The sequence below is a fragment of the Felis catus genome, chromosome C1 (assembly GCF_018350175.1).
Source record: "Felis catus isolate Fca126 chromosome C1, F.catus_Fca126_mat1.0, whole genome shotgun sequence".
NCBI lineage: Eukaryota > Metazoa > Chordata > Mammalia > Carnivora > Felidae > Felis > Felis catus.
The window spans coordinates 77469669-77496788 of NC_058375.1; the positions used below are offsets into that span (position 1 = coordinate 77469669).

The 27120-nt window shown below is 36.7% G+C and overlaps 1 protein-coding gene across 4 annotated transcripts; it reads left to right on the forward strand.

Moving 5' to 3' along the window:
- Positions 1-26759, forward strand: CDC7 (cell division cycle 7). 4 transcript variants are annotated; one of them, XM_003990296.6, is made up of 12 exons: positions 1-131; positions 854-1048; positions 9205-9288; positions 10726-10861; positions 14032-14125; positions 14211-14353; positions 15714-15963; positions 16566-16661; positions 17435-17613; positions 18468-18550; positions 21231-21380; positions 24994-26759. In XM_003990296.6, the coding sequence occupies exons 2-12, from the start codon at positions 934-936 to the stop codon at positions 25386-25388; spliced, it is 1725 nt and encodes a 574-aa protein (XP_003990345.1). In that variant the 5' UTR covers positions 1-131; positions 854-933; the 3' UTR covers positions 25389-26759. The 4 variants fall into 4 exon arrangements, with proteins under 4 accessions (XP_003990345.1, XP_019692981.1, XP_003990346.1 ...); XM_003990297.6 differs by having other exon boundaries at positions 6-131; positions 871-1048; XM_019837421.2 differs by lacking the exon at positions 1-131 and adding an exon at positions 278-403.
- Positions 26760-27120: the final 361 nt, after the last annotated feature.

Below are 27120 nucleotides of genomic sequence, written 5' to 3' on the forward strand. Positions count from 1 at the left end.
GCATGAGCAACTAGAAGCAGCTAGGCGGGAAGTGTTGCGCAGGCGCTTTTGGCAGAGTCGCTAGGTGGGGATCTCTTGGCAGCGGCGACCCAGGCAGCTGGGGAGCCACAGAAGTCGTATTCCCTTAAACTGTGAGTTTCCGACGGTTTGTTCCATGGCGCGGGATTCTGAGGGACTAGAAACGAATTCTGGATCGTGACTTCGGTCTTGTCGCAGCGCAGTAACCCATCCTCCCACCCCTGTTCGGATCCCGCTGACCCACGGCGGGAAAGTCATGCGCCTGCGCACTAAGCATCCCGTTGGGTCTCGGGTCTGAAGGAGGAAGGTCCTTCCCCGCGGAGCTCGCGGCCGGTGCTCCCAGAAGGATCCCATTCATTCCCTCTTTCTCTCCCCTCCGCTGATGGCCAGTATCGGATCAGTTCTCCAATTTGCATGGGGCCTTGAGCGAACCTCCTGTCCCTCCTTTTCAGTACTCATTCCTCCTTAATTTCCCTCAGGTCAAACCGCTCTCCCCATAAGGCCTACCGTACCCGCCCCTGCTCCCCTATTCTCCAGCTGGCTTGCGTCCCGTCGCGCTGCCGCCCCAGTTACCGCCACCACCCTTCGCTCCACCGCCGGCCGCCGAGGCGGCTCCCCTGACTAGAACATTTTCCCCTCGCCCCCCCCCCCCCCCCCCCGCCTGTGTTGCTGTAAGGTAAAAGGGAAGTAAATGTAATCCTTAGAAATGGCCCACAGTTTTACCCCCTTTGGGGATTTAGACGTACGGTGCGCTTTTAAATATCTGCCCCTGTGGGGACTGGCGTTTTTTTACTGCTTGGTTCAGTGAGTGATTTAAACTTCTCATCTTCTCCAGTATTCTAATTTTCACAGCTGCTTTGCTCCCCCGGTGGACATGACCCCTTAGCTGACATTTTGCATCCCAGTTGTTTTGTGATGGAGGCATCTTTGGGGATTCAGATGGAAGAACCAATGGCTTTTTCTCCCCAGCGTGACCAGGTTCAGGCGGATGGCTCGTTAAAAAAACATGAGCAGAATTTTAAACTACCAGGTATGTGTTTAATTCCAAGGATGTGCAGGCAACAATTCTGTGATTTCGGTTATTTTTTTTAAAAGGAACTTCCCGAATGGTAAAGTGAGTTGTATGTTTACATGGGAGTGTTTTACATATCAGTAAAGCTTCCTGAGGTCTAGATTTAGGATTGGATTGCATTTTAGAAGGATTGTAATCCATCCATGTCATTTTACAGAAGCTGCTAGAGTCTAAACATTGGTGGTTATCCAAGAACAGTTTGTTGATACCCAAACTAGAATTTCTTCTCCCAGATCTCTGTTCTTATCTGTCTTCATATTGCATTAAACTTGGATTTAGAAGTCGGCGATGGAGGAATTTTCACTTGAAGTATTGAAAAGCAGAATTCACTGACAAATAAATAATGAAATATATGTAGCAGTACAAAAGCACTGTATCTCAGTGTACATCTCAGTGTTGTTTGACCTTAACCCAGACCCTGAAGTGAGGAGAGGGTCAAACAATACCTGATCGTGTACACTAAAATGTGTGCACCTTCATGCCTGCTCTAGCAGTGCCTGGGACATAATGGGCATTTAATAAGTATTTGTTAAATAGAGGAGTTCCAGGTGACCATTTCCTTTTTCCTAAAAGATAGCTAAACCTTCTTTTCCATCTTTGTTTTAAGCATGTTTTGCTTCTCCAGAAGATACTAATTTTGACCTTCTATCCACGAGATCTATTTATCCACTCTAGAAAAATGATATCACATGCTTTTGCTTTCTGACTAAAACTTAAACTCTTCTTTGGTGTCAAAATGAGTACCCTTTCTAATGTCCCAGTTGTTCCAGTTGCCTGTGCTTTAAAAACTCTAGAGTTGTCTTCGACTTAATGATTTATATTTGCTTCTCATAAGAAATTATCCAACTTTATCTTACTTCTTTTTTAATATGTATGGCATTGCTTCTTATTCCTACTTCCACCACAGTAATCTGTTCTCTTACACCATGCTCCTGATTACAATGAAGTTTCTTACCTAAACTGCCTGCTTTCACTTCTTTTCCATCCTCCAGTTCATTTGGTACACTGCTACTAGAATAATCTTAAAATGCCACTTCATCCAGTTTCATGGCTGCTGTCCCTCTTCCATTTGTCCTGTTCTTCACAATTCAGCTTTCTCCTGTGTCATTGGACCCATAATACAATAATAACAGTCATTGTGTTAACCTTCTTGTATCTTTTAGCACTCTGTGTATTTTGTCTTTTCATTTATACTGTAAGCTCCTTGAAGGCAGTATCTCATATAGCTCCTGGTGTATCTTGTGCTTTAGGCAGAGTGTATGAACAGATGAATCCGACATGGCTTTAGCATTGTGTTCAGGTGAAAGCTACTATTCTAATATTTTGAAAATCTGGGAAATAAAGAGTAAAGTGAATTGTAGTCTAAATTTCTAAAGTTTTGTGACTTTTATGTAACAGAACATTGAACCTTATAAGCAGTACCTTTAATAACTCATAAAACATGCTGAAATCTTATTCATACTTATTTTTAATATGATGCTTAGTAAAAGCTAAGGTTATATAAAAAATAACTTCAGTAAGGAGTAAAGCTAATGATATCCAGGCCCATAACTGTCTCATGAGCTAGTATGATTCACTTTCTCTTGGTGGAATAACTTTTGAATGGTAGGACCTTTTTGTATATGTTTGTATTCCCAGAACCTAATAGTATCCAGCACAGAGTAGGTGCTTAAAAATACATGAATGAGGGGCGCCTGGGTGGCGCAGTCGGTTAAGCGACCGACTTCAGCCAGGTCACGATCTTGCGGTCCGTGAGTTCGAGCCCCGCGTCAGGCTCTGGGCTGATGGCTCAGAGCCTGGAGCCTGTTTCCGATTCTGTCTCTCCCTCTCTCTCTGCCCCTCCCCCGTTCATGCTCTGTCTCTCTCTGTCCCAAAAATAAATAAATGTTGAAAAAAAAAATCTTTAAAAAAAATACATGAATGAATGGTTTAAGGCAAGGATATAAAGTAAAATACTTAGTGTAATGGACAAATAACATGGCCCTTTGTTTTAGGATATGTCGCTTTTGTAGCTCTTTTTTTTTGATAAAAAGTGTATGTGATTATTGATGAACATTTAAAAAGTGTAGAAAACTCAAATAAGGAAATAACGTCCAAATTTTATACATTATTATACAAATATTGCCCCATTGACCTTTTGTTACAGTCCTTTAGTCATCCTGTGCATAACGAGATACATTTCAAACAAACAAAACTAAATTAGGATCATAACCAACTTATTTCTAGTCTTTATTTTTTACTTAGCAATATGTAACTTGAACATTTCTTATGTAAATTATCTACAGCTTGGTTTAAGTTGACTGGCTAATGTTTCATTGCATAGTATGCTACAATTTATTTAATTTACCCTTTTTAGTAAGCCTTTAGATTGTTTTCCATTTTTTCCTATTAAGAAAAATGCCACAGTGAATAAAATACTGGGCATAATATTGTATCTAATGTTTACTTTCCTCTGTATTGTTGAACTATACTATAAGTTGCGCTTGTGATGTGTTATATGGATGTTCTTAGCTCTTGCTACTAAAATGGGTTATAGTATGATTTGTGTGGGACAGATCCAGTTTATGCCTGTTGTCACACTGTAATTGTTATTAGTGTCCCCTTTCACTCTCAAGAGTGCCTAAGTTTGGGCTAAATTATATGATCTTCCTAGCTTAAGAGATGTAAGTCAGACAGTACACAAAGCTTCAGAATAAGCATCACATATATTCCTAGAGTGGCAGTTTTACTCCATTGTAAGTAATTGAAAACATTTTGTTTATATGATGAATATTAAATATTATGTGCAATTACTTTTCTAGGTGCTGGAATAAATCAGTGCATGAAACAGACAAAAATCAATGCCCTCAATCTACTGGAAAGATAGATGATAAAAGAAATAATATGTTCAAAGGTGGTTAGTATTGTGAAGAAAATATAGAAGGGAACTGGAGATAGGAAGTGTTGGAGTAGGAGATTGTGATTTTTAAGAAGTGTAATTGGTCAGAGAAGACTTCAGTGTGGTAACATTTCAACTAAGACTTGAAGGTGGTAAAGTGATGAGCTACATAGATATATGGGGGAGAGCATGCCAGGCAGAGGAAACAGCAAGGGAGAAGGCCCTGAGATGGGAGTGTGCCTAGCATTTAGGAATAGCAAAGCCTTGTCCAGGTCCTCATCACTGGAGGCTGGAGGGTGATGGGAGTGATGGCAAAGAGAGGTATGAGGAGAGGAGGTAGTTCCTTCACCTTTATATGAAGCAAGCTGTGAAACTCTTCCTAGGTTTGAGCAAAATACTGACATGGTGACTTAGCTTTCTCAGGATCACTCTGGGTACTATGTTACGAATAGATGGTACAGGCCAGCAATGATGAAAGTTGAGAGCATAGTATTAAAGCCACTTGGATATATTATGTAGCAGGAAAAATATTTTTCCTTAAAATTTCAAAATGGAAGCTTAGACCTTCATGTTTAAAGTATAGGCATTTAGGGGTGCCTGGGTGGTTCAGCTGGTTAAGCATCTGACTCTATTTTGGCTCTGACAGCACAGAGACCTGCTTGGGATTCCCTCTCACTCCCTCTCTGCCCCTCTCCCACTGGCACATACTCTCTCAAAATAGATAAACTTTAAAGAAGAAATAAAGTATAGGCATGTAAATGTTTTTGGCTTGCAGACTTTTCAGGATCTTCCCCCTGATGCTCAAAGTATATATTCATTCTCGTCTCTGCCTTTAGTAGTGTTTTCTGTCATTTAACATTAATGTTCTCTTTTGCTATTTACTCTCATCTCCTTCAGAAATGAGGATTTTGCATTCAGTTTGGTTGTCAGAAAGTTTTACTGTTGTTTGAAAATGTCAGAGTTGTTCTGTAGTGACAGGAAACTAATATAAACATATTTTGAGTTTTGTAAAGATACGTAAGTGCCTAGCAAGTTAGTAGTGGCATGAGAACACCTTGAGCTTACATAGTCCTTCACGTGGCTTGTGTATTACAGTAGTTCCTTATTACATGTATTTCCTCTCTGGTGATTTCTAATAGTTAACCAGTGTCTCTATTACTGACTGCCAGCTCATGCTAATACAAAGGGAAGTTCCAAAACATAGAACTCAAAGGAAAATTCATCTAATCTAACCCCTTTGATTTTCAGGTTAAGAAAATGAGTATTAATGTGGTTTAATGATAGGAGTTGAATCTGGGCCTTCTTCTATTTCAGCACCCAATAGTACCTTCTGTAATAATGGAAATGTTTCTATGTTGTCACCTATAGCTAATATGACAGGAAATTTTTAATTTTTTTAAATTTTAATTTATAAATTTAAGGGGCACCTGGGTGGCTCAGTCGGATAAGCGTCCAGCTTCTGCTCAGGTCATGATCTCACAGTTCCTGAGTTTAAGCCCTGCATTGGACTCTCCATTCTCAGTGCAGAGCCTGCTTCAGATCCTTCCTCCCTCTCTTTCTGTCCCTCCCTGCTTGCGCATGTGCACTGTCTCTCTCAAAAATAAACACTATAATAATAATAATAATAATAAAATCCTTAAAAAATAAATTTAGTTACATGAAACTAGAAGACAGCACAACTCTGTATCATATGACTACAGAGCTTTTAGTATTCTCATATATACACACACACAACAAAACATCCACACAAACACTTCAATACATTTTGTAGTAAAGAGACTACAAATACGGTTCTTAACATTTCATTGTATATAAATACCATTGGTTAAAAAAAATGTTTTTTTAAGTTAGTTTATTTATTTTGAGAGAGAGAGGGCACAAATAGGGGAGAAACAGAGGGAGGGAGAGAATCCCAAGCAGGCTCTGCACTGTCAGTGCAGAGCCTGATGCAGGGCTTGAACTCATGAATTGTGAGATCATGACCTGAACTGAAATGAAGAGTCAGATGCTTAACTGACTGAGCCACCCAGGTGCCCCTAAATACCATTGATTGTTAGATAACCCCATTTTATCTGCTGCTCAGAAATGCTGCCAGTTATACTATGACACAGTGCTTTCTTATCACCTAGAATTTTTTATTTTATACTTTTTGAAAGAGTTCTTTTGGATGTAATTAGACAAATAATTGTATATCTCAGGTACATAATTAAAAAGGAAATTAAATATTTAACATCTTTCTTTTCTGAGTCACTTTGAGTATAGTCACACTCATTGACACCCCATTTTCCCCCTCATAATGTTCTCTATACATTAATGATGCAGAATTTCTTTGAAGAATTCATTTTTTAATTACCATTTGTTAATGCACTCATAAGAGCCCAATTATGTGGAGCTGGCCTACATTTGATTCTGCTTCATCACCTTTACCACTTTTCCCTACAACCGTTTGCTCTTAAAGGGTTAAATGTGAATGCTCTCTTATGATTTCTTAGATTTTCGTCAAGTCACTGATACCTGTTCTGTAAGTATTGATACTGGCTGACAATAATTGTAAGTTGCATCCCAATTTCAGAGTTTTTAAAATTGTGTTTCAGAATCAAGGACATGTAATATAAAATTGAATATATCATTTTTATTACCCTTTCATGGTGCCTTTCCTGTGACACCGGAATTTGAAGCTGGTTGGAATTGACACCCATTAAGAAAGATTATAATTGACTATGGCAAGAGTGACTGCTAGAGGCTGGCTTTTCCCCCCTGGCTTTGGTTTTGGTTTCTAGAGTGAAGTAGTGTGGTAGTGTATAGTGAGGTAGCTGCTACTGTCTTGACTTCTTCACTCTTTTGTAACGTCTAAACTTTTGCTTTTCTTCCCTTCAGCTATCTCTGAATGCCCATAATGATAGTAATAATTCATTCACTGAACAAGCATACCAGGCACTGTTCTAACTAGGAGCTGAGTGTACTGTGGTGAATTATGCACACAGGGAACTGTACTGGTGGAGCTTATGTTCTAGTGGGAAGAGGCAGAGAGCAAACAAATAAACAGGATGATTTTATAGTGGACAAGCACTCCAAAGACAATAAACAGGGTAACGAGAGGAATGCTGTTTTAAATAAGATATCAGAGAAGAACTGACCTTTGAGCCAGCCACATGAAATAATAAGGGAAAAAGATTTCAAGTAAAGGGTAAAACAAAAGTGCTAAAGAAATAATGTTAATAACTACAACAGTAAGAATTACCACTTTTATTTAATATTTGCTATGTGTCAGGCATTGTGTTAAAAACTTCTTAATGTATATTATTTCATTTAATCCTCACAGTATCTCAGTGGCATGGGTACAGTTATTACCCCTTTTCTGTGGTTGGGGAGACTAAGGCTCAATGTAATAAGCTGTGTGCTCAAGGAAAGTCGTACCTAGTCTGGTAAATAATAGCCAGGATTTTAATTTAGTCCTCTCATCTCCAAAACTGTTACTCATAATTACTGTTCTGGTATTGCCTCGTGTATTGAAACCCATGAAGCTTCTCCAGTTCCCCATGAAGTAGATGGGAAAGTAAGTTCTTCCCATTTCCTTAGATGGATTGATACAGTGGAAAGAATACTAGATCTTCTTGGACTAGATCTTGGCTTGTTATTTAGTTTCCAGCTCTTAATGTTCTTCTTCCCCCTCAAATTCATCCTCTGCTTGTCATCTTCCTGCTTAAAAGTTTTCCATGGCTTTCAATTGCATTCTTTCCCTCTCCCTTCTTCAGCCACATTGAATTTCATTACCTCCCTCACCGACCTCTCCCCTTGGATAAAATAATCCATGCTTTTTTCCTTTTCCATTCCTTTGTGTACATAGTTCCTTCTTCATAAAATGCCTTCATCCACTTTTTCTACTTGGTGAGTGCTTCAAAACACAGCTTAATTGTCACCTGGAGCTTGCTGTATTCATTCCCCTCCCCTTCCTTATATCTAGTAACATATGCATTCTTGTATTATTATAGTTACTGTCTTGTATTCAGAGCTTTTAACACCTGACTTTTCCACTAGACTAAACTCTTAGAGAACAGGAGTTGCACCAAATTTGTTAATTTTTTTTAACATTCCCATCGCTGAGCATTTTTAAAAAATTTATTTATTTTGAGAGAAAGAGTGGGGGAGGGGCAGAAAGAGAGGGAGAGAGAGAGAGTCCCAAGCAGGCTCCCCAGTGTCAGCATGGAGCCCAATTCGGGGCTCAATCCCATGAACTGCAAGACCATGACCTGAGCTGAAATTGAGAGTCAGACACCCTACCAACTGGACCACCCAGAGGACCCTGAGCACTTTTTAAAACACAGTGTTTGTTAAAAGGACACATAATTTCACTTTCCTAAATAGGGTTTTCTTATCTGAAAATCAAGATAATTCCTGTTTTGCCAGTATCCCAGTGCTGTTGTGAAGATCTGAAAAGATAATACATGTGAAAGTGGTTTGAAAATGTCTTAAACTGTTATATACATTATTTACATTATTACTATTATAACTTAAAAAGTAGCTGATGTTTGTCTTAGATACTGTAATAAAATCCGATAACTCTTAAGTATGTAGTTTTCTTTTATATCCAGTAGTTTATCACATTTGGTATTACTGCCTTTCTTATTTTAATCATGTATATTTTTGTAAAGAGTTTATATGTATTTAAAAGTAGCAGTTTATCTTATCTGGTCTCAAGGATAAAGGATACTATTGATAATTGGGATAGTTGTTTTTTTAAAAATATTTTTAACATTCCTGAGAGCTTTGGTAGAATTTCTCTCTGAGGGTACACTGTGAATACTCAATATATAAAACTTTCCCAAGCTTGTAAGATTTTGTATCTTTGGGGAAGAGAAATAGTTTTCAAGAAAATTACATTGTGTCCTTGTCATGCCATCTAGTGATCACAGCACAAATTGTTTAGTTATTTTTTAAATTAAGCTTCTTTATTGTGTTGTACTCTATGCAGTGACAGTGTATCTGTTAATATAATTCTGAGTAATAGAAATTTGATGTGTGTGATTCTGGGACTTAACAGTTTTATGTTTTTTCAAGAAGTGTGTTACAGCAACTTAACAGGGTTTTAAATATTTTTATCATGATTTTAAAGTTTATTATAGCTACTTTTTAACTTTTTAATTACGTTTTAGAATTTATTTCATTGAGGTTTTTTAACTTAAAGTATAAAATATACTTTCATTAATTATAACTATAAATTCTTTTTCCTTGATAGGTGTTAAAAAAGATATTGAGAAGCTTTATGAAGCTGTACCACAGCTTGGTAATCTGTTTAAGATTAAGGACAAAATTGGAGAAGGTAACTTAGAGATCTACTTTATTTATAAGTTTTTTTCCCTTATGTTTTTGCTTTGTATAATCTTGATTTTCATTACTATTTCCTTTTGAAAAGTATATACTTTTTAAAATAATAAGATCATGGTCATATTACTAATTATGACATCAGGTTTTCTTTTTCCCCTGGAAAGAATGAAAGAATAAATATTTACAGTAAAATGAATAGTCCTATTTTAATCTTTATGCTGTTATACCGTAAAAAGTGTTGATATACTAATGTATTGTTAAGGATAATTATTGAAAATGAAAAATTTAAGATTCATGTGGGGGAATTTGATCAAGGAAAGTCCTCCTTTTTCTTCCTCTGTTGTAGTTAGGTAGAACTGTATGTTGAAACAGAGAAATCTAAGGTGACAAAATGATGGAAATCAAGTGGTAACAATATTTATAAGATGGTCAGTATCGACATAAATGTCATTGAGAGACTGGCAGTCTTGTTGGTTAAATGAAGGGTGAATTTATCAGATGTGAAGTGAATGAGAAGGTAAAAGATAATAAAAGATTTTGGTGGCTATGTTAGGAAATGCCTAAATAGTTAAAAACAAAAAAGCTTCCATTTACTTCATTGTTTGCTTTTCACAATGAAAAGTGTCAAACACAAAGAAGCCTAGGTCATTGGGCAAAAAAATTAGAAGGTGAGATGTTTTGGGATGTAAGAAGCAGATCTTTACATCTTTACCTTTTTTGAACACTGACTTAGTGTTCAAAAATTTTGTTCTGGAAAACACTGCTGTCCTCCTAACATTAATAGCTATTCCTGGAGAGGGGGAGGGGAGAAGGGTGTTCTAAGGCTAAATAAGTTTGGAAAATGTAGTATGTATGGCTCCCTTTTGGTTATTTGTGATGTACTTAAACACACAAAGCACACAAAGCTCTAGCTTTGGAAATTTTTGTAGTAAAGAAATTTATCAATTTGTTTTAACTCAGTTTTCTCAAATTTAACTGACCACAGCTCTTTTATTTTTTCTATTTAGTTTAATGCTAAATTTAAAAGCCCAGGTGGTTTTGTAGTTTTTTCCCTCCAAGACTATTAACAAGTCTACTTCTAACAGACCTGTATCCAACTCTAAAGGAAGTAATTTCAAATGACAATACTATAGAAAAATACTTGCTAGAATGGATCATGACCATGGAAATATTTTATGCTAACCCAGGCAGATTTACTGTAGAGCTTTGGTAAATTAATATATCCCCTAAAGAATTGAAGACAGTTAAGAATTTATTAAAAATTGAAAGTCCTATTTTTAGATGTTTTTGCTCGTCATGTATAATATCTTTAAATATATTAATGATAGATTAGGATAATTTCATGGGCTCCAGTTTTAGGATCTATTTTAGCATTGTTTCATTAACATTTTTAAAAACCAAATATTGAAAAATTGAATACATTGTTTTACAGGCACTTTTAGCTCTGTTTATTTGGCCACAGCACAGTTACAAGTAGGACCTGAAGAGAAAATAGCTCTGAAACATTTAATTCCAACAAGTCATCCTATAAGAATTGCAGCTGAACTTCAGTGCCTAACAGTGGCTGGGTATGCATTATCTTTAACTGAACTGCCTGTATATTTAAGATTTTTAAGCGGATATCTAACAGGGGTGGTTAGATTGTCCATGAATTCAATATATTTTTCAGTCAGGAGTCTGCAGTTTGGTAGCACTTTCCCCCTCTAATGTTGGGATGGTTAATTGAATTTATATTTTTAGAATGGATTATCCTTGAGGCTCAGCTTGACTTCCTGTGCTCTGACCACTTCTTTTTCTAATCTTCCTGCCAAGTCAAACGGTGGTCTAGATATTTTTTAAAATGTAGGGAACTCCTATTTCACATCTCCCCAGCTATTGACAGCCCCATCTCATATTTTATTTTGAACAGCAGAATCATCTGGCATGTCTTTCCCATTGGTCTTTCTCTTCTAGGTCATTCCTATCTCCAAACATACATGATCTAGTATTTCTTATCCCCCTGTACTGCCATCCCTCTTCCAGCTGTTTCATCATTTCTTTGCTGCTCTTCCCAGCCAGACCTCTCAAAAATGATCTGTACATACTATTTTCACTTCCATACCCTACCTTCACTACTCTCACCGTGTGTCTACTTTTCTCTATACTAAACTGAAACCACTTTAGATAAGAGTCCACTGTGACTTCCATCTTGCCAGTTTCTTTTTCTGTTCACATGAACCCTAGGCAGAGTTTAACATAATTGATTAAACCAATGTCTTTTGACTTCTATACTGTCACATACTTCTTGTTTTCTTCCTGCTTTATTTGGCCTTTCATTGTCAATATCTTTTGCCAGTTCTTCCTCTTCTACGTGACATCTAAATGTTGGAGTTTCTTGGTGCCTTATCCTAGGCTCTCTTGCTCTGTACTCTTCCCTGGGTAGTATCATGTATTTCCATGTGGCTTTAAGTGTATGATAGTGATTCCCATAAGTGTATATCTTGCCTCAGACCTCTTACCTGCAGATTTGTATATACCCACCTACTGATTTGACATTTCTACTTGAGTACCTAATAATTATCTCAAACCTAATGTGCTGAAAATTAAATTTTAATACTCCTTTGCCTGCCAAAACCCCCACAAAAACGCCTACTACAACAGCCTGTTTTCATCTGCTCATCTCAGCCTCCATCATCAAGTCCTGGCTATTTTTGCCTCCAAAATATATCTAAAAACCCATTCATATCTATTTTCTCAACCACTACCTCAGACCAAACCTAGATTACTACAATAGCCTGCTTCTTCTCTTTCCCCCTGAATCCCATGGTCACAGAACAGCTAGAGTAATCTTTGAAATATAAAAATTTGTATGTATGTAATATAAATTGTATACTGTTATTTCCCCCTCTTAAAATCCTTCAGTGGTTTCCCAGTATTCTTTGAAAAAAAAATCCAACCTTGTATCATGCACTCTTCCTACCTCCCTCTCTGTGCTCTAGTCACTTTAGTTCCCTCAGATTTGTCTCGAGCTTTCTCATCTCAGGGTCACTACCCATTACGGTTCCCTGGTCACTAAGTCCTCTCCCAGTTTTTGCGGGCTGATCTTTCTGATCTGAGCAAGCTTCAAAGATGTCATCTGAATTAAATTAGATTCACCTGTTTGTTATTGTCACAGCACCTTTTGATCTCTTTCAAAACCCTCATAATCTGTCCTTTGTTGTCTTGTTTATTATCTGTTACTGTTCATTAGATAGTAAACTCCATGAGGGCAGAAATCATGTTAAGTTTAATTCACCTTCCCATCCCTAATATCTACCATACTGTCTGCCAAATAACCATGCCCAGTAAATATTTATTGAGTGAATGGACAGTCCTATTTCTTTGTTTTGCCCCTATGTTTATTAGAGAAGACAAAAGAATGAGATGGCCTCTGTAAGGCATAATTACATACATTCTACTCCCTTGAATAAAATTGTTCCTTTTTCCCTGTTTTAAATATTTTTCTCTACCACTTTTCTATTCCATGTACTTCAAAAAAAGTTCATGCTAAAAAAAAGTCTTTATCTGATCTTGCTTCCTTTCTAGCTCCCACACTGGTTTTTCTTCTTTTCTTTGCCAGATATTTTAGGCAAATTGTATGTTCTACTTCCAGTGTATCTTATTTTCCCTTCTTAAGTCCTGTTTGGCCTCTTCCTTTCCACTTAAATTATTCTCAGAAAAATTACCAGTTAATTCCTCTTTGCCAAACTAAAAGCCTTCCCTCAGTCCTTATTCTCTATGACCTTCATACTGATGACTACTTCTTTTAAAACTCCTCATCTGGGTGACATCCCTTTCTGGGCTCTCTGCCCCTTTTTCCTTATTTTGCCCTCCAACTTGGCAATTTTCCAAGGCTCATTTGCTCTTCTCTCTAATCATTTTCACAGCTTTAGGTATCACTTCTCCACAAGCACTGTCACTGACCTCTCACTTCTCACATAAGATTTAGTTCTGTATCTAGAACTTTTTATCAAAAAGAGGGAGGTCTTCGTTTTTGATGCTTCTTTTCCTGATCTCTCTACATTTTTAGGTGGTATCCATGTTGTTCTACTGACTCAAAACCATGTAAAGTTAATTTCTTCATCTTTTATGATGCAATATAGCATAGTAGTTAAGAGCATAAGACCTTAGAGCAAGCTGTCTGGATTCAGATCCTGGCTCCATGACTTAGTAGTTTAGTTAAGTTCCTTAACTTAACTTGGGGGGAAGTTCCTTAACCTCTCTGTGCCTTAATTTCCTTAATTGTAAAAAAAAAGGGGGGGGGGAGGAAATAATAGCACTTTCCTCATAGGGCTATTGTGAGGATTAAGTGAATTAGTTAATAGATGTAAACTGCTTACTTAGATCAAAGCTTGGCAAATATAGTGAATGCTCAATAAATGTTAGCTATTATTTTTTAATTAACTTACTCATTACTATTGCCATTTTATCTGCTACAAAGGCTTATTAATTCATTATTGTTTTTCATCTTGTCCTTCTCATTCTGTTACTTCCCCAATTAAAACTAATGATCTCATGTTTGAATTATTATACTAACCTCATAAATGGCGCTATTTTTGTACAAGTCAGTTAAACATGTATACTGTCATACAAGAGAGTAGTTTTAAGTAGTTTTCCAGCATTTTATGCATAGCTAAAGTTGCATTTTTAAAGAAACTTAGCATAAGGTTTCATTTCATTTGACCTTTCCTTTAAAGTTCATTATGCGTTTTTCCACTAGGGGGCAAGACAATGTCATGGGAGTTAAATACTGCTTTAGGAAAAATGATCATGTGGTTATTGCTATGCCGTATCTGGAGCATGAGTCCTTTTTGGTAGGTTTTAATACTTACTGACTTTTTATTGGCTAAATATTTAATTGAAAGCAATTTTATGATCTTATTCATAACTTTATTTTAGGACATTTTGAATTCTCTTTCTTTTCAAGAAGTACGGGAATATATGTTTAATCTGTTCAGAGCTTTGAAACGCATTCATCAGTTTGGTATTGTTCACCGTGATGTTAAACCCAGCAATTTTTTATATAATAGGCGCCTAAAAAAGTAAGTATGAAAAGTTACTAGAAGATATTTACACTTGAATGAATTTGTGCTATGGGGTTCACCTGGGAGATAGAAAACATACTATAACAGCCATGCACAGATTTTTTTGTTTTAAATTTTCATTGTGGTTGGGAATGGAAATACAGTGAAACAAAAGATAAAATTATATTAGTAAAGCAGTGTCCATTATTAGATACACCATGGTTCAGTGGAAATAGCACTTAGCTAAAATAAACTTAAAAACGGTATAGGCCTTTTTAACTTCCACATTTCTCTTATCTCTGGGCTTCATGAGGGAATTAGAGCACATGATAGCCAATTTCCTGTTTCAAAACTGAAGTTCTGTTATTATGTAAGTTTGTATTGTATATGTTTATATACATATATGTTTTTTATACTGATAGAGGTGTTGTAAAGCTGAAAACCTGGCTTAAATACTGTTTATTATATGATGGATCCTACTGAGAGTGGTAGGAGGTATAGAACTATAACTTCTTGGATTTTACACTTCTGACTTTTCTCTTTAATTTTCTTTAATTGAATCAAGTTTTAAGCCTATGGTTTTATTTTATTTTTTTCTCTTAAGTTTATTTTTTGAGAGAGAGAGCAAGAATGGTGGAGGGGCAGAGAGGAGAGGGAGAGAGAGAGAATCCCAAGCAGCAGGGAGCCCGATGTGCAGCTCAGACCCACAGATCATGAGATTATGACCTGAGGCAAAATCAAGAGGCAAGCGCTTAACCAACCTGAGCCACCCAGGCGCCCCTAAACCCATGATTTTAATTAATTTTTCTTTTAAGCTTGTTAATTAAAAAGTATCTACTATGATGCCATCTTAACCATCATAAGAGAACAAAGAATTGGGCTTGTATCCTGCAGTCCTTGTCTGTCTTGTCCGCACAGGCCATGGGAGAAAAGGGAGAAAGATTTTTGTGTGTGTATGGGATGTATCATTCCTTAATTTTCAAGCCTAGTTAGCTTTTAAATCACTACCTTGGCTATAAACTCATTTTTCTTGTCTTTTTTCAAGAATGTTATAAATTGTTTGTTTTTTTTTAAACGTTTATTTATGGAGAGAGAGGGGGGGGGGGGCAGAGAGAGTGGGAAAGAGAATCCCAAGCAGGCTCCCTGCAGGCAGCACTGAGCCTGATGCAGGGCTTAAACTCATGAATGGGGAGATCATGACCTGAGCTGAAATCAAGAGTTGGACACTCAATCGACTGAGCAGGTGCCCCAAGAATGTTATAAATTCTTAATCCCCTAAAGAATTATACTTTTTGTGTAAATATGATTAGAGCATATTATGATGTTACTATGCTTTAGTTGTTACAAAGAAGTAAAAATGCTTGCTTTTGTTTCTTAGGTATGCATTGGTAGACTTTGGTTTGGCCCAAGGAACCCATGATACCAAAATAGAGCTTCTCAAACTTGTCCATTCTGAAGCTCAACAGGAGAGTTGTTCACAAAATAAATCCCATATAATCACAGGAAACAAGATTTCCTTGAGTGGCCCAGCAGCACCTAAGGAGCTCGATCAGCAGCCTACCATGAAGACCGTGAAAAGGCCCTATGCAAATGCACAAAGTCAGATTAAACAAGGAAAAGATGGAAAGGTTCTACCTCTTTTATTTACGTATTAATACGGTTTTAGAAATGTACTTCTTTATCCAACAGAGGGAGATATAATACCAGGATAATACTTGCAATTAAAAAATTTGTTTTTACATCTGTTACATATTCAATTGATTAGATTCCACTAAGATTTATAATAGATCGTTTCAAAACAAATTACTTGGTAGATTTATAATGTCTCTATAATGTTACATTATGTGACAAAAATGGAAAATAATTTTTCCCTGCATGTTATAAAGTTCAGATTAATTATCCTTTTTTAAAGAAAACATTAGTTATAGGGGAAAAATTCTGAAGTGTCTATCTCCATTTTAGCTGCACAGCAAAATGTAACATCCATGCAGGTGGTTTTTAAATTTTTTAGTTATATATATTTGTGGATTATGGTAACAGTTATATGGGTGTTAAGAGTTCTGTCTAGACTATTTTCTCCTTTCACAGAAGTGTTTTGGTGCCTGAGAATGACTTGGATGCAGCTGTTTTTGTTTCATGTCACTTAACTCTTTCAAAACTGGCAGAGTACAGCTGGCAGAAAGTGTTACAGATATAATCCTTATTTTCCTTGTTTTTGTTGGTATTGTAGGAGGGATCTGTAGGCCTTTCTGTCCAGCGCTCTGTTTTTGGAGAAAGAAATTTCAATATACACAGCTCCATTTCACATGAGAGCCCTGCAGTGAAAGTAAGTAATGTAGCTTAATAGTGCAATCATCAGTCAGTACACTGAAGAGAATTTAGGGATTGGTAGACTAGCATTTATTATTACTCCGTTTTTAAAAGTAGAGTTTTGCTGTGGCAGAAGGTATTACTGCTTTGAGCATCTTGTCAACACTTTTATTTTCTCCAGTTTTTTTCCTGAACTTCTCTGGTGGAATTTTTCATCATTTTTGGTTAGCTGACTGTTGTTGCTGTTTTCTAAAGGAACATTTAGAACATTAAGGCCTTTTCTCTCATTACTAGGATGTGAGCTCCTAATAACTAACACATTTCTGACACACAGTTGATGGTGTAAAGATGTTTATAAAGTTTACAAAATTGTCATCAATATTAAACGGTTTTAAATTGACTTATGATATCCTATAACAGCTAGATAGCATAAGCAACAAATTAAAACTGATTTTAGCCAATGTAATTGTGCAGTTTACAGTTCTGAAATGGAGTTAGACACTAGAACGTAACTGTTATACTTGTGTAACCTATCAGGAAAAATTCTAATAAATTGTAAGTCACATATTTACCAATTGAGGACTGATTAGTAAATTTTAATACATTTATTCCACAGAAGAAAACTAAAAAGATTTTAAATACTTTAATAGACAGCTGTTTACTTACAATCCAACAGCACATTCAGCACTTTTAAAAGTTATGTTTCTGCTGTTACGTTTTGCCATGCTAGCATTTGAAGGCATTAGGTTAAATATCACAGAAATAGGAAATGCGACTTTTCTTTTACAGCTTATGAAGCAGTCAAAGACTGTGGATGTACTATCTAGAAAGTTAGCAACAAAAAAGAAGCCTATTTCTACAAAAGTTATGACTAGTGGTGTGATGAGGAAAACTGCCAGTTCTTGCCCAGCTAGCCTGACCTGTGACTGCTATGCAACAGATAAAGTTTGCAGCATTTGCCTTTCAAGGTAATGTGATTTAATGCTGCTACCAAATCATCAGCATGCTGCCAGACATGATTAGAAATTGCATTGATTTGGTGGGCAGTTGATTTAGTGCAAGGAAGAGAACAACACGGTTCTGTGAACTACGCAGACACTAAAGTGGAGAGGTACGATGATGAGCAAATGATAACTATTGTCATCTCGTGTTCATTTGACATGAATTGCTCTTTGAAAAACACATTTGCTCTTGTATGCAAGTAATTTTGGTGGGGGCAGGGATGGTTTCTTTGGAACCTTGGATTTGCACATTTTACTTGCTGATTTAATCTTTTGTTACCTTATTCCCACCTGTGTAGAATAATCAGAACCAAATAATAGGGTGTCTCTCTCACTCCCACCTCCTACCCTTAGTCTCATAAATTCCTCCCTTTCTTTCAAAACTTGCATGAGCTTTCTTGAGCCTTTCCTGATTAACTGAAGTATATAAGTCAATAAGTATGTCAAATTAATTTTCTAATATCACTCCAAACAGAAGTGATTTTTATGCCTCTGAATTCTATTGCATTCAATTCTGGTGTATTTTACTTTTCTCTTACGGTTCTTATAATCTGCTACCTCCTTTTACACCTGGAAGTTACCTTAAAATTTTTCTGGAATAAGGCCTGGTAACTTGAGAGGTGGGGAGTGGGGGAGGGACCAGTAGGAAGCAGAATCTAGGATTTTCATCACACTAGATTATGATTTGCTTTATAAATAACTTTTATTTATATAGGTATCAAGGCAGAACTTATTGTGAAATAAATAGATAAATGTTACTTTTTGGTCTTAAATAATTAAACTTTAACATAACTAGAAAACTCTTATTTCATCATCATAAGGCGACAACAGGTTGCCCCTAGGGCAGGTACACCAGGATTCAGAGCACCAGAGGTTTTGACAAAGTGCCCCAATCAAACCACAGGTATGTTGCACTAGAAATACAGAACCCAATTACAATTGGTTATCCCAGGTATATTTTATTTTATGACCTTTATGTTTTACTAATATTAAGTTTTTCTGCTTTTAATAAGTTATGTAAGTAGTTCTAGCAGTGTGGCAGTCCCATTTTTGAGATAATGCTATTGAAAATTTCTACTCCTAGTGTTGGGTTTGTTTTTGCTTTTTTTTTTTTTTTCTTGTAACAGACTTTTTCCTGTACAATGCATCTTGCTTATCTATTTACAAGATGATTTTGCTACGAATTTTGTTAATGTCATATTTGTAGAGGAAAAATTGTGTTTAGTAGTCTTTGCTAACTTAAGACTTGCACCGTTTTATCTGTTTGCCCAGTACCCCCCAAAAGTCTTCTGTGCTGCACTGCACATAAGAGTGTGTATTTGATTAAAATTATTTTTTGTTATTGTGAAAATAATACAGTAGAATTAAAGAGTTAAAGAGTTTTGAAAAAGGAAAAAAATCTAGAATCTACCAAAGTTGTCATGAAGCCAGAACCCAGGAAAAATCTCATTGAGTAAATGAATCCTGCCATTCCCCTAGATAATGGACTTGAAAGAAATGCATTCGTCCATTGTGTGTATTCTGTACTTGCTAATGATACCAAAAAAAAAAAAAAAAAAAATTATCTGCTTATACTCTCAAATAATTGTAACCTGTTGAGCATGATTGTAAATCTTTATATGAGGTATTTTAGGGATATTTATTCCTGTTTGAAGGGAATATGGAAGGAAGTTCATTGAAGAGAAAACCACTGAGAAGAGAACTTAAATTGGAGTAGGTGGTTGGCATTGATGCATGAGCAGAGAATCTGAAGAAACAACATGGTCTAGTCTAGTCAATTGGAAACAAGTTTAGTGTTGCTAGAATGTAAGATGGAAGTGAAGGAATGGTGAGAAATAAACCTGATAATAGGTAGGCAAGTCAGATCACACATGTTAAACAGCTTGGACTGTATCCTATAGGTGTTGGGAAGTTATTCAAGGGAAAGAGATGGTAATAATTACGTTTTTTAAGTTTATTTTTTAATGTTTATTTATTTTTGAGAGAGAGAGAGAGACAGAGCATGAGTGGGAGGAGGGGCGTAGAGAGAGGGAGACACAGAATCGGAAGCAGGCTCTAGACTCTGAGCTGTCAGCACAGAGCCCATTGTTGGGCTTGAACCCACAAACTGTGAGATCATGACTTGAGCCGGTGTCAGCCACCCAGGTGTCCCTTTTTTACTTATTTTTGAGAGAGAGAGAGCACACGTGCACAAGAACAAGGGAGGGGCATAGAGGGGGAGAAGGAATCCCAAGCAGGCTCCATGCTGTCAGCTCAGAGCCTGACACAGGGCTTGATCCCACAAACTGCAAGATCATGACCTGAGCTGATATCAAGTGTCGGATGCTTAACCAGCTGAGCCCCCCTGATGCCCTGATAATTATATTTTAACTGCATTATTCTGGCAGGTGTGCAGACAGCATAGGTTTTGGAGAGTTGGGGCCTGCTGTGGTCCAGGTGAGAGTTGATGAAAGCCTGAATGAGGGCACTAGTAATAGGAATGAAAAGAAAGGTAAAGGAAAGGCAGAACGTATTGGATAACTGGATGTGAGATTTGGGTGTGGGGTGGTGAAGGAAAAGGCACCCAGGATGTTTATCAGATTTCTAGCTTGGGGGACTTGAATGGGTATCAGTAGCCAAGGGGGAGAATAAAGAAGTAACTGGTTTACAGGGAAAGATAAGGTGGATTGAGGCATAATTGGCTTGATCTCAATCTTGGTGGGGACACCAAGATAGAGATGTCCAACAGAGTAAAAGTCAAACTTAGGGAAGTTTAGGCTGGAAATACAGTTAAATGTCATCAGTATATAAAAGATGGTTGAAGCTGTGAAGTAGATGGGGTCAGTCCAGGGAAGAGGTGGGAACTGTGGGGAACCTCAGCCTTAAGGGGTGGGGAAAATGTTGAAGGAGCAGGCAGAGCTACAGAGGGAACAAAGAAAGGCAGGTGATACAATGGCCAAGGTAATGGAGAGCAAGTAACTTGGTGATACTGGGGGGTCAGCAGTTAGGAGAGATGTCCCTAAAAGAAAAAATTAGTTTAACATGAACCTGTGCTAGTCTTAATGTTAACTGTCAGAATTCTAGAGATGAAAGATTGTATAGCAGAAGTTAGGGTAAGCACCTGGCTGAAGAAAAGCTTCTAATATTCAATACTCTTCACTAAAATAAGCCAGTTTCACTATGGTGCATAATTCTTGAGGAACATCCAGAATTTTCCACATAGCTATTTTTGGATTTCTTTTGATCTTACAAAGTACATATCTACTTAGTGTTTTATAATGATGAAATGTCCTTTTAAACTTACCAACATGTTGCTCAAGAAAGAAAATATTGTATTTTGTATTAAGGATGTTAGACTACGGTTTCTCAATCATGGTATTACACTCTAAGCATCTGAGGAACTTAAAAAATTCTGATACCTGAGCCCTACTCCATAATTAAGTCAGAATCTCTGAGGGATTGGGCCTGGACATCAGAATGTTTTTAAAGGCTCAAGATTTGCATAGCGAAGGTTGAGAACTATGTATGTAACAATGATGTAAATTGACTACTGATGATAAAGTTATAGATATGGAATTTTTTTTAAAGTTTGTTTTCTGTTACAGCAATTGACATGTGGTCTGCAGGTGTCATATTCCTTTCTTTGCTTAGTGGGCGGTATCCATTTTATAAAGCAAGTGATGATTTAACTGCTTTGGCTCAAATTATGACAATTCGTGGATCCAGGGAAACTATCCAAGCAGCTAAAACTTTTGGTAAGCAGTTTTATATTATAGAACAAAAGAAATGCCTTTTTTAATTTCCTATAAATCAAATTATTAAGAAATTCTCTGATGTTATGTAGAAAATTTCTCTGTTGCTTGAAAACTAATAGCATTGTGTAAGAAAATAATTTATCCATTTTTCTTCTATATAATCATTTAATCTCAGCAAGCACAAAGTGCTATTTAAATATTTTAAAGTTCAACCTTATAATCTTAAAAGGATAAGGAATAAAATCTTAACTCCCTGTAGTTATGGTTTGACTTTATTACATAAATATTTCTAATAGTAGATGTTTTAGTTTATTATATGTTTATTAAGCATCAGGTGTTCTTGGGCTTGCCTTAATTGATCTCAGTTTATACTCACAAGTAAACAGTTAATTATGAGACAGAATAATAAGGACTCAGTAGGGAAGATAATAAAATGTGGGTTGTTAGGTTCCTTAGGGTTAGGGGAGCAAGGAAGAGAAATGTGCAGAACACCTTTGCTGATGGAGTATTATTTTAAGCATATAAATAATATGTTGTGGGAAGTCATCTCCTTAGTTACACAAGTTCTTATACTTCTAAGACTTCATGGGGCACCTGTGAATTCTCTCAACATTGTTCTGGCCAATGACTTTAACTCACATGTTCACCTTGTTTTTATTCTCCATGCACAGTTATAGTTAACATTTTCCAAAGTGGGTGGCTGTGATTGTACCACACAATATAGAATACCCCTGTGGGACAAAATTTCAAACAACCCACTTCATAAGTAGCTGGGCTGCCCTTGTGCCCAGCTCCAGGATCAGTAGGTCTTAATCGGGTCCATATCAGAATTATCTAAAGAACTTAAATACATATGCCTATCTCACTCTACTCCTTCCTGGGAAATAAGATTCAGGAAAATATGATACATAGGAAGGGTCTAGGCTTGTTAGTTTGGAAAAACAAGTGATTTTAACCAAGAACTACTTCTAAGAACCACTGCAAAAATGATTGCCCCTTACTTAGACACCATTGCTATGGTCTAATCCATCAGAAAAGCTTGGTGGTGGTTATGAAGAAAGCTCCATGATGGAAGCTTACCAAAAAGTGTTTCTTCAGCAAAGTCAATCCACAACTTCTCACTTTCTTGCACCTAATATAAGAAAATGTTATCAAAGGATAATAGGTTGAAATAATACACATACACAAAGGGAAAATGACCATAAATGGAAAGCAAGATGGATTGATACCTTGGAAATTGTATTCTTACGTGAGTATGTTTACTCTCAACTGATTGAGAAAACTTTTCGTCTAGTGTTGAAAAACTTCATGAGAAGTTTATGAAGTTTATCAGAGAATGGACATCAAAACATTTTGTTGAAGAGCTTTAACTCTCCCTTATCTGTAGTCAAAGTTATAATGAGGACCAACAATGGAAGCACAACAAGTGATGCAAAAGCATTTAAGGGCAAGTGTCATGATAGCAGGCCTAGGCTTTTAAAGATTTATCATCATAATGTTTGTTCTCAGAAACTAATAATGCCACGTAGTTTTTGTCTCGGTTTGTTAGTATGACTTCTGCAGCTGTTTCAGTCAAATCTTACTATAACTTTGGGCTGAATACAGAAGGACTCAAAACTGCAGTAGTCACCTTTGTGTTCTCCTTTATGACTCAAAGAAATGACTTGCTTGGGATTAGCAGTGAGAGTACTTGTACTTCTCTTGTGTATAACGTGCCTCACTGCCCTCAACACCTAGACCTGGCCCCACTGTGGATTGTCATCAAGGACTCGTTATATCAAATAAATTCAAATGAAGGGAGCCTGGGTGGCTCAGTCAGTTAAGCAACTGACTTTGGGTCAGGTCACGATCTCACAGTTCGTGGGTCGAGCCCCACATTGGGCTCTGTGCTGACAGCTCAGAGCCTGGAACCTGCTTCAGATTCTGTGTCTCCCTCTCTCTCTGTTCCTCCCCTGCTCATTCTCTGTCTCTTCTGTGTCTCTCAAAAATAAATAAACGTTAAAAAAATTTTTAATAAAAAATTTAAAAGAAAAACCTTGAGCTAAAACAAATGGCCTGACACTTGGTCTGTAACAAAATATTTTGATTGAATGTATTATTTTCCCTGAATGAGCCCTCCTTTGATCATGTGAAAAAATTTAAGCATGTTGTATAACTTAGGGAGATACTGTAATACATACTGTTAATTATTTCATAACTTCAGCATAGCCTATAAATTAATGAATAAAACTATGTGTCTATTCTCCTCTGCCTATAATTTTCTAGAGAGAATAAGAATGATAAAATAGATTTAGAGTAAAAAAGCATTGCCATGTTGTATCCTGAGCAGACTTAGTTTTTGGTCATTTGTTTTCCTTGGTCTCTCCCCTGCCTGCCACCTCCTCCTCCCTTCTTTCCCTGCCTTAGAACACCCAGTAGTTAGATCAGGACATGTAAATGTAACTTTATGTAACAATCCAGTAGTTAGATCAGGACATGTAAAAGTAACTTTATAGCATCCAGAGCTAGATTGTTTTTTTAACAACCCATGTACCCCAGAAATCTGTATGCTGTGCTACTCCATTGTTTAGAGCCACATTTCTGTTTAATAAGGAAATATATAAGGCAAATACAATACACTTTTGCCTGTTTGTGTGCTTAGCTTATTTTTGCCCATATGTGAATAATTGTCAGGAAATTGTTTCGGAGACATTTATATTTTTAAAAACTAAGATCTGGCTTATTAACTCATTCAGAAACATTTATTGGGACTTTATGTGGCCCAGGTAGTATTGTTGAATCTGTTCTTACAGAACTTAAATTCTAGCCGGGGAGACAAATCTGTCAGACAAATGAGTAGTATTGAGAAAGATAAAAGGAGAAAGGGAGAGAAGAGGGCTCAGCTGTTTCAGATGGGTTGGTCAGGGACCCAAGTATCTGTCAGGATGTGATACTTGAACAATGACCTGAGAGACTGAATAAAGCTTTTTTATCCAGTCCAGCCACCATTAATTGAGGACCTAGTATGTACTAGACATTGTCTAGGCTTTGAGGATTCAAAAGTAAATAAAATAGACCCTGTCTTCAAAGAGCTCAGAGTCTAGTAGGGGAGACAGCTCTACAGTTACAATACAGGCTAACAAAAGTAATAGAAATTTTCACAGTTTGCGACACAAGTTTAGAATGTTCAATTCTGTCAGAGTGTCAGGCCTCACAGAGGCCTGAAGCTGAGTGAGGATATAAGTTGGAGTATCCCGAGCACATGGGGGAGCACAGGGGATCCTAGGCAAAGACAGGAACCATATAGCCAGAGGAATGTAAAAGCTAGGAAGGGGGAGAGGGAACAGGAGCTGCAGCTGAGGAAAGATTACAGAAGGATATGGTGAAGCTGAAGGAGTTGACAGTCAAGTGAGTCCCTTACATAGCTTAGTAAGTCACTGCTTTCTACTTACCACCGCCCACTTTATGATTTGACCTTCAACTATGTAGTACAAGACACAAATATTAGCATGTGGTACTCTAGCTCTTATGCAGGGCAAATATATCCCCAAAGCACACAATTGGGCATGGATGTTTCCCGTTAGAGAGGCTTCTGGTATACTCAAATAATGTACATGTATTTATTCTTTTTTAGGCAAGTCGATATTGTGTAGCAAAGAAGTCCCAGCACAAGACTTGAGAAAACTTTGTGAGAAGCTCAGAGGTATAGATTCTAACACTCTGAAATTAACAAGCGGTGTACAAGGGCCTGCTTCTCGTGACCCAACATTTTCAGAGAAGACTGACCATAAAGTTTCTCACCTTATACAAACACCTGAAGCACAGCATTCAGGAAATTCATTGTATAAAGGAGACAGTAATGGCTGTGGGGGTGGTTTGGATACAGATACTACCAATTTAGCAGGCTGGAATGAGGTACCTGATGAAGCTTATGACCTGCTTGATAAACTTCTAGATCTAAATCCAGCTTCAAGAATAACAGCTGAAGAGGCTTTGTTGCACCCTTTTTTTAAAGATATGAGCTTGTGATTATCGTTCCTTATTTATAATGTTTGCTATTGTGTATTATGAGATGGGATGAAAAAGAGTTTTTTGTAATAGCCATAAGTTCTTGATTAGAGACCAGGGCAGGATGAATAATTTATTTTAAAATTTTAGTATTTGCTGTCTGGCAAATGCTGAAATACGGACTAAGATCAGAGATGCCTAGGATAGTTCTTAGGGCTAACTACATGATCTTTGAGTTAGATCTACCCAAGTAGAACTAGATCTTCAGCTTCCTTAATTACTTGTCACTGCCATATGCAGAGAAAGAAGCTATTTTAGCCTTAGTACATAGAAGTTTGAGGTACAAATCTTAAAATTAATGGATGTGATCTTAAAATTAATGGATGTAATGGGGACTAAATGAGTCAAAAGACTTACTTTATTGGTTTCTTTAAGCAATGAGCTATGTGTACTTTTAGAAAACTCAACCTGGTGTTGGTGCTCTAACCATTCTATAGGTAAAGGCGATCATTTCCTCTTCTAGAGGCATATATTACACCTTTTATGAACACTAAAATAACTAATGAGAAAATGTTGGAGGTAATACCACTTAAAATTGAATTTATCCATTTTTTAATGTATTTTGTTAAAGTATTTTTTGTGTGAATTGCCACATTAATGGTTTCTCTCTTGATTTTCTTGCCTTCTCTACCCACACCTAAATTCTCTCTGAAAATAACGTGGTGCTTTCCACAAAGTTTCTGTGTGCTTTGTTAAATATTGCACATGTTTACAGTTGGGTACTTCATGCATACACGGATTGATTAAAGGAAAGCTGCAGGGCCAAGGTGAAGACTGATAGTCCAAAATGCTTTTATTTTTCTCACCATCCTAGGTGTAATTAGGTAGCTGCTAAAAGGAAAAGTGAATACAGCTTTGAGAATATTATTGGAGAGTCTTTCCTCTGAGTGGAGCCATCAGGATCTCTATATCCTATTATAAATAAGTTGCTCCTGCTCAAAGAAGATTGATTACTACAGTCTTGGGCAGATTGGGAAGAGAGATAATGAAGTGGGCAGAGAAGAGGACCAGAGGTAGAGACTTATGAATTACTACATTCCAAAATGATATATATCAGTGACAGCATATCAAACTCTTTGTGGGAAATAAGTTTGGGGGTGTGGATCCACGGAGAAGTTTCCCATTTAGTGAGGATAGAATATAGAAACAGCTTATGGATACAGAACATTTTGTTATTTTGTACATTCAAGTCAGTGTGTCTACCTGCTCTGGTAAGTATGGCATATGTTTAGCCATTAGCACTGATGTACTCACTCTTCTCATACTATAATCTTTAAAAAAAAAACTTGAATGTTCTTGAATTTGTATGTTTAATAAAGTTATTCTTTTCTATTTCTTATGTCAAACTATTCATTTGAAAAATACCTCTTTTTAAAAACACATTTGTCACTGGACATATTTTCCTCTTGAGACTAATGAATGCTGTCTCTCCAGCAAATAGTAGACAGATTAACAAAAATTGACCTGGCTCAACAAATATATGAAAAATGGAAGTAGATTGTTTTATAGAAAAGGTGCTCATTGACCTCATTTATAGGAAATTTGTCACAAAATAGTAAAACAATAAGTCATCTCAGTAACAGAAAGAAGTCTTAGCTAAAAAAAATTTTCTTGGTGTGATTCACAATCAAGTTAACATATTCTAAGAAAATTAACGAAGAAAAATTTAACTACCAAAAGTGCAGGGAAGGAG

Excerpts from the sequence above, each read along its gene's own strand:
- CDC7 (XM_003990296.6), top strand. The coding sequence starts at position 934 with ATGGAGGCATCTTTGGGGATTCAGATGGAAGAACCAATGGCTTTTTCT. Across the intron at positions 9,289-10,725 it reads TAAGGACAAAATTGGAGAAG|GCACTTTTAGCTCTGTTTAT; the intron begins GTAACTTAGAGA and ends ATTGTTTTACAG. Across the intron at positions 21,381-24,993 it reads CCAAGCAGCTAAAACTTTTG|GCAAGTCGATATTGTGTAGC; the intron begins GTAAGCAGTTTT and ends ATTCTTTTTTAG.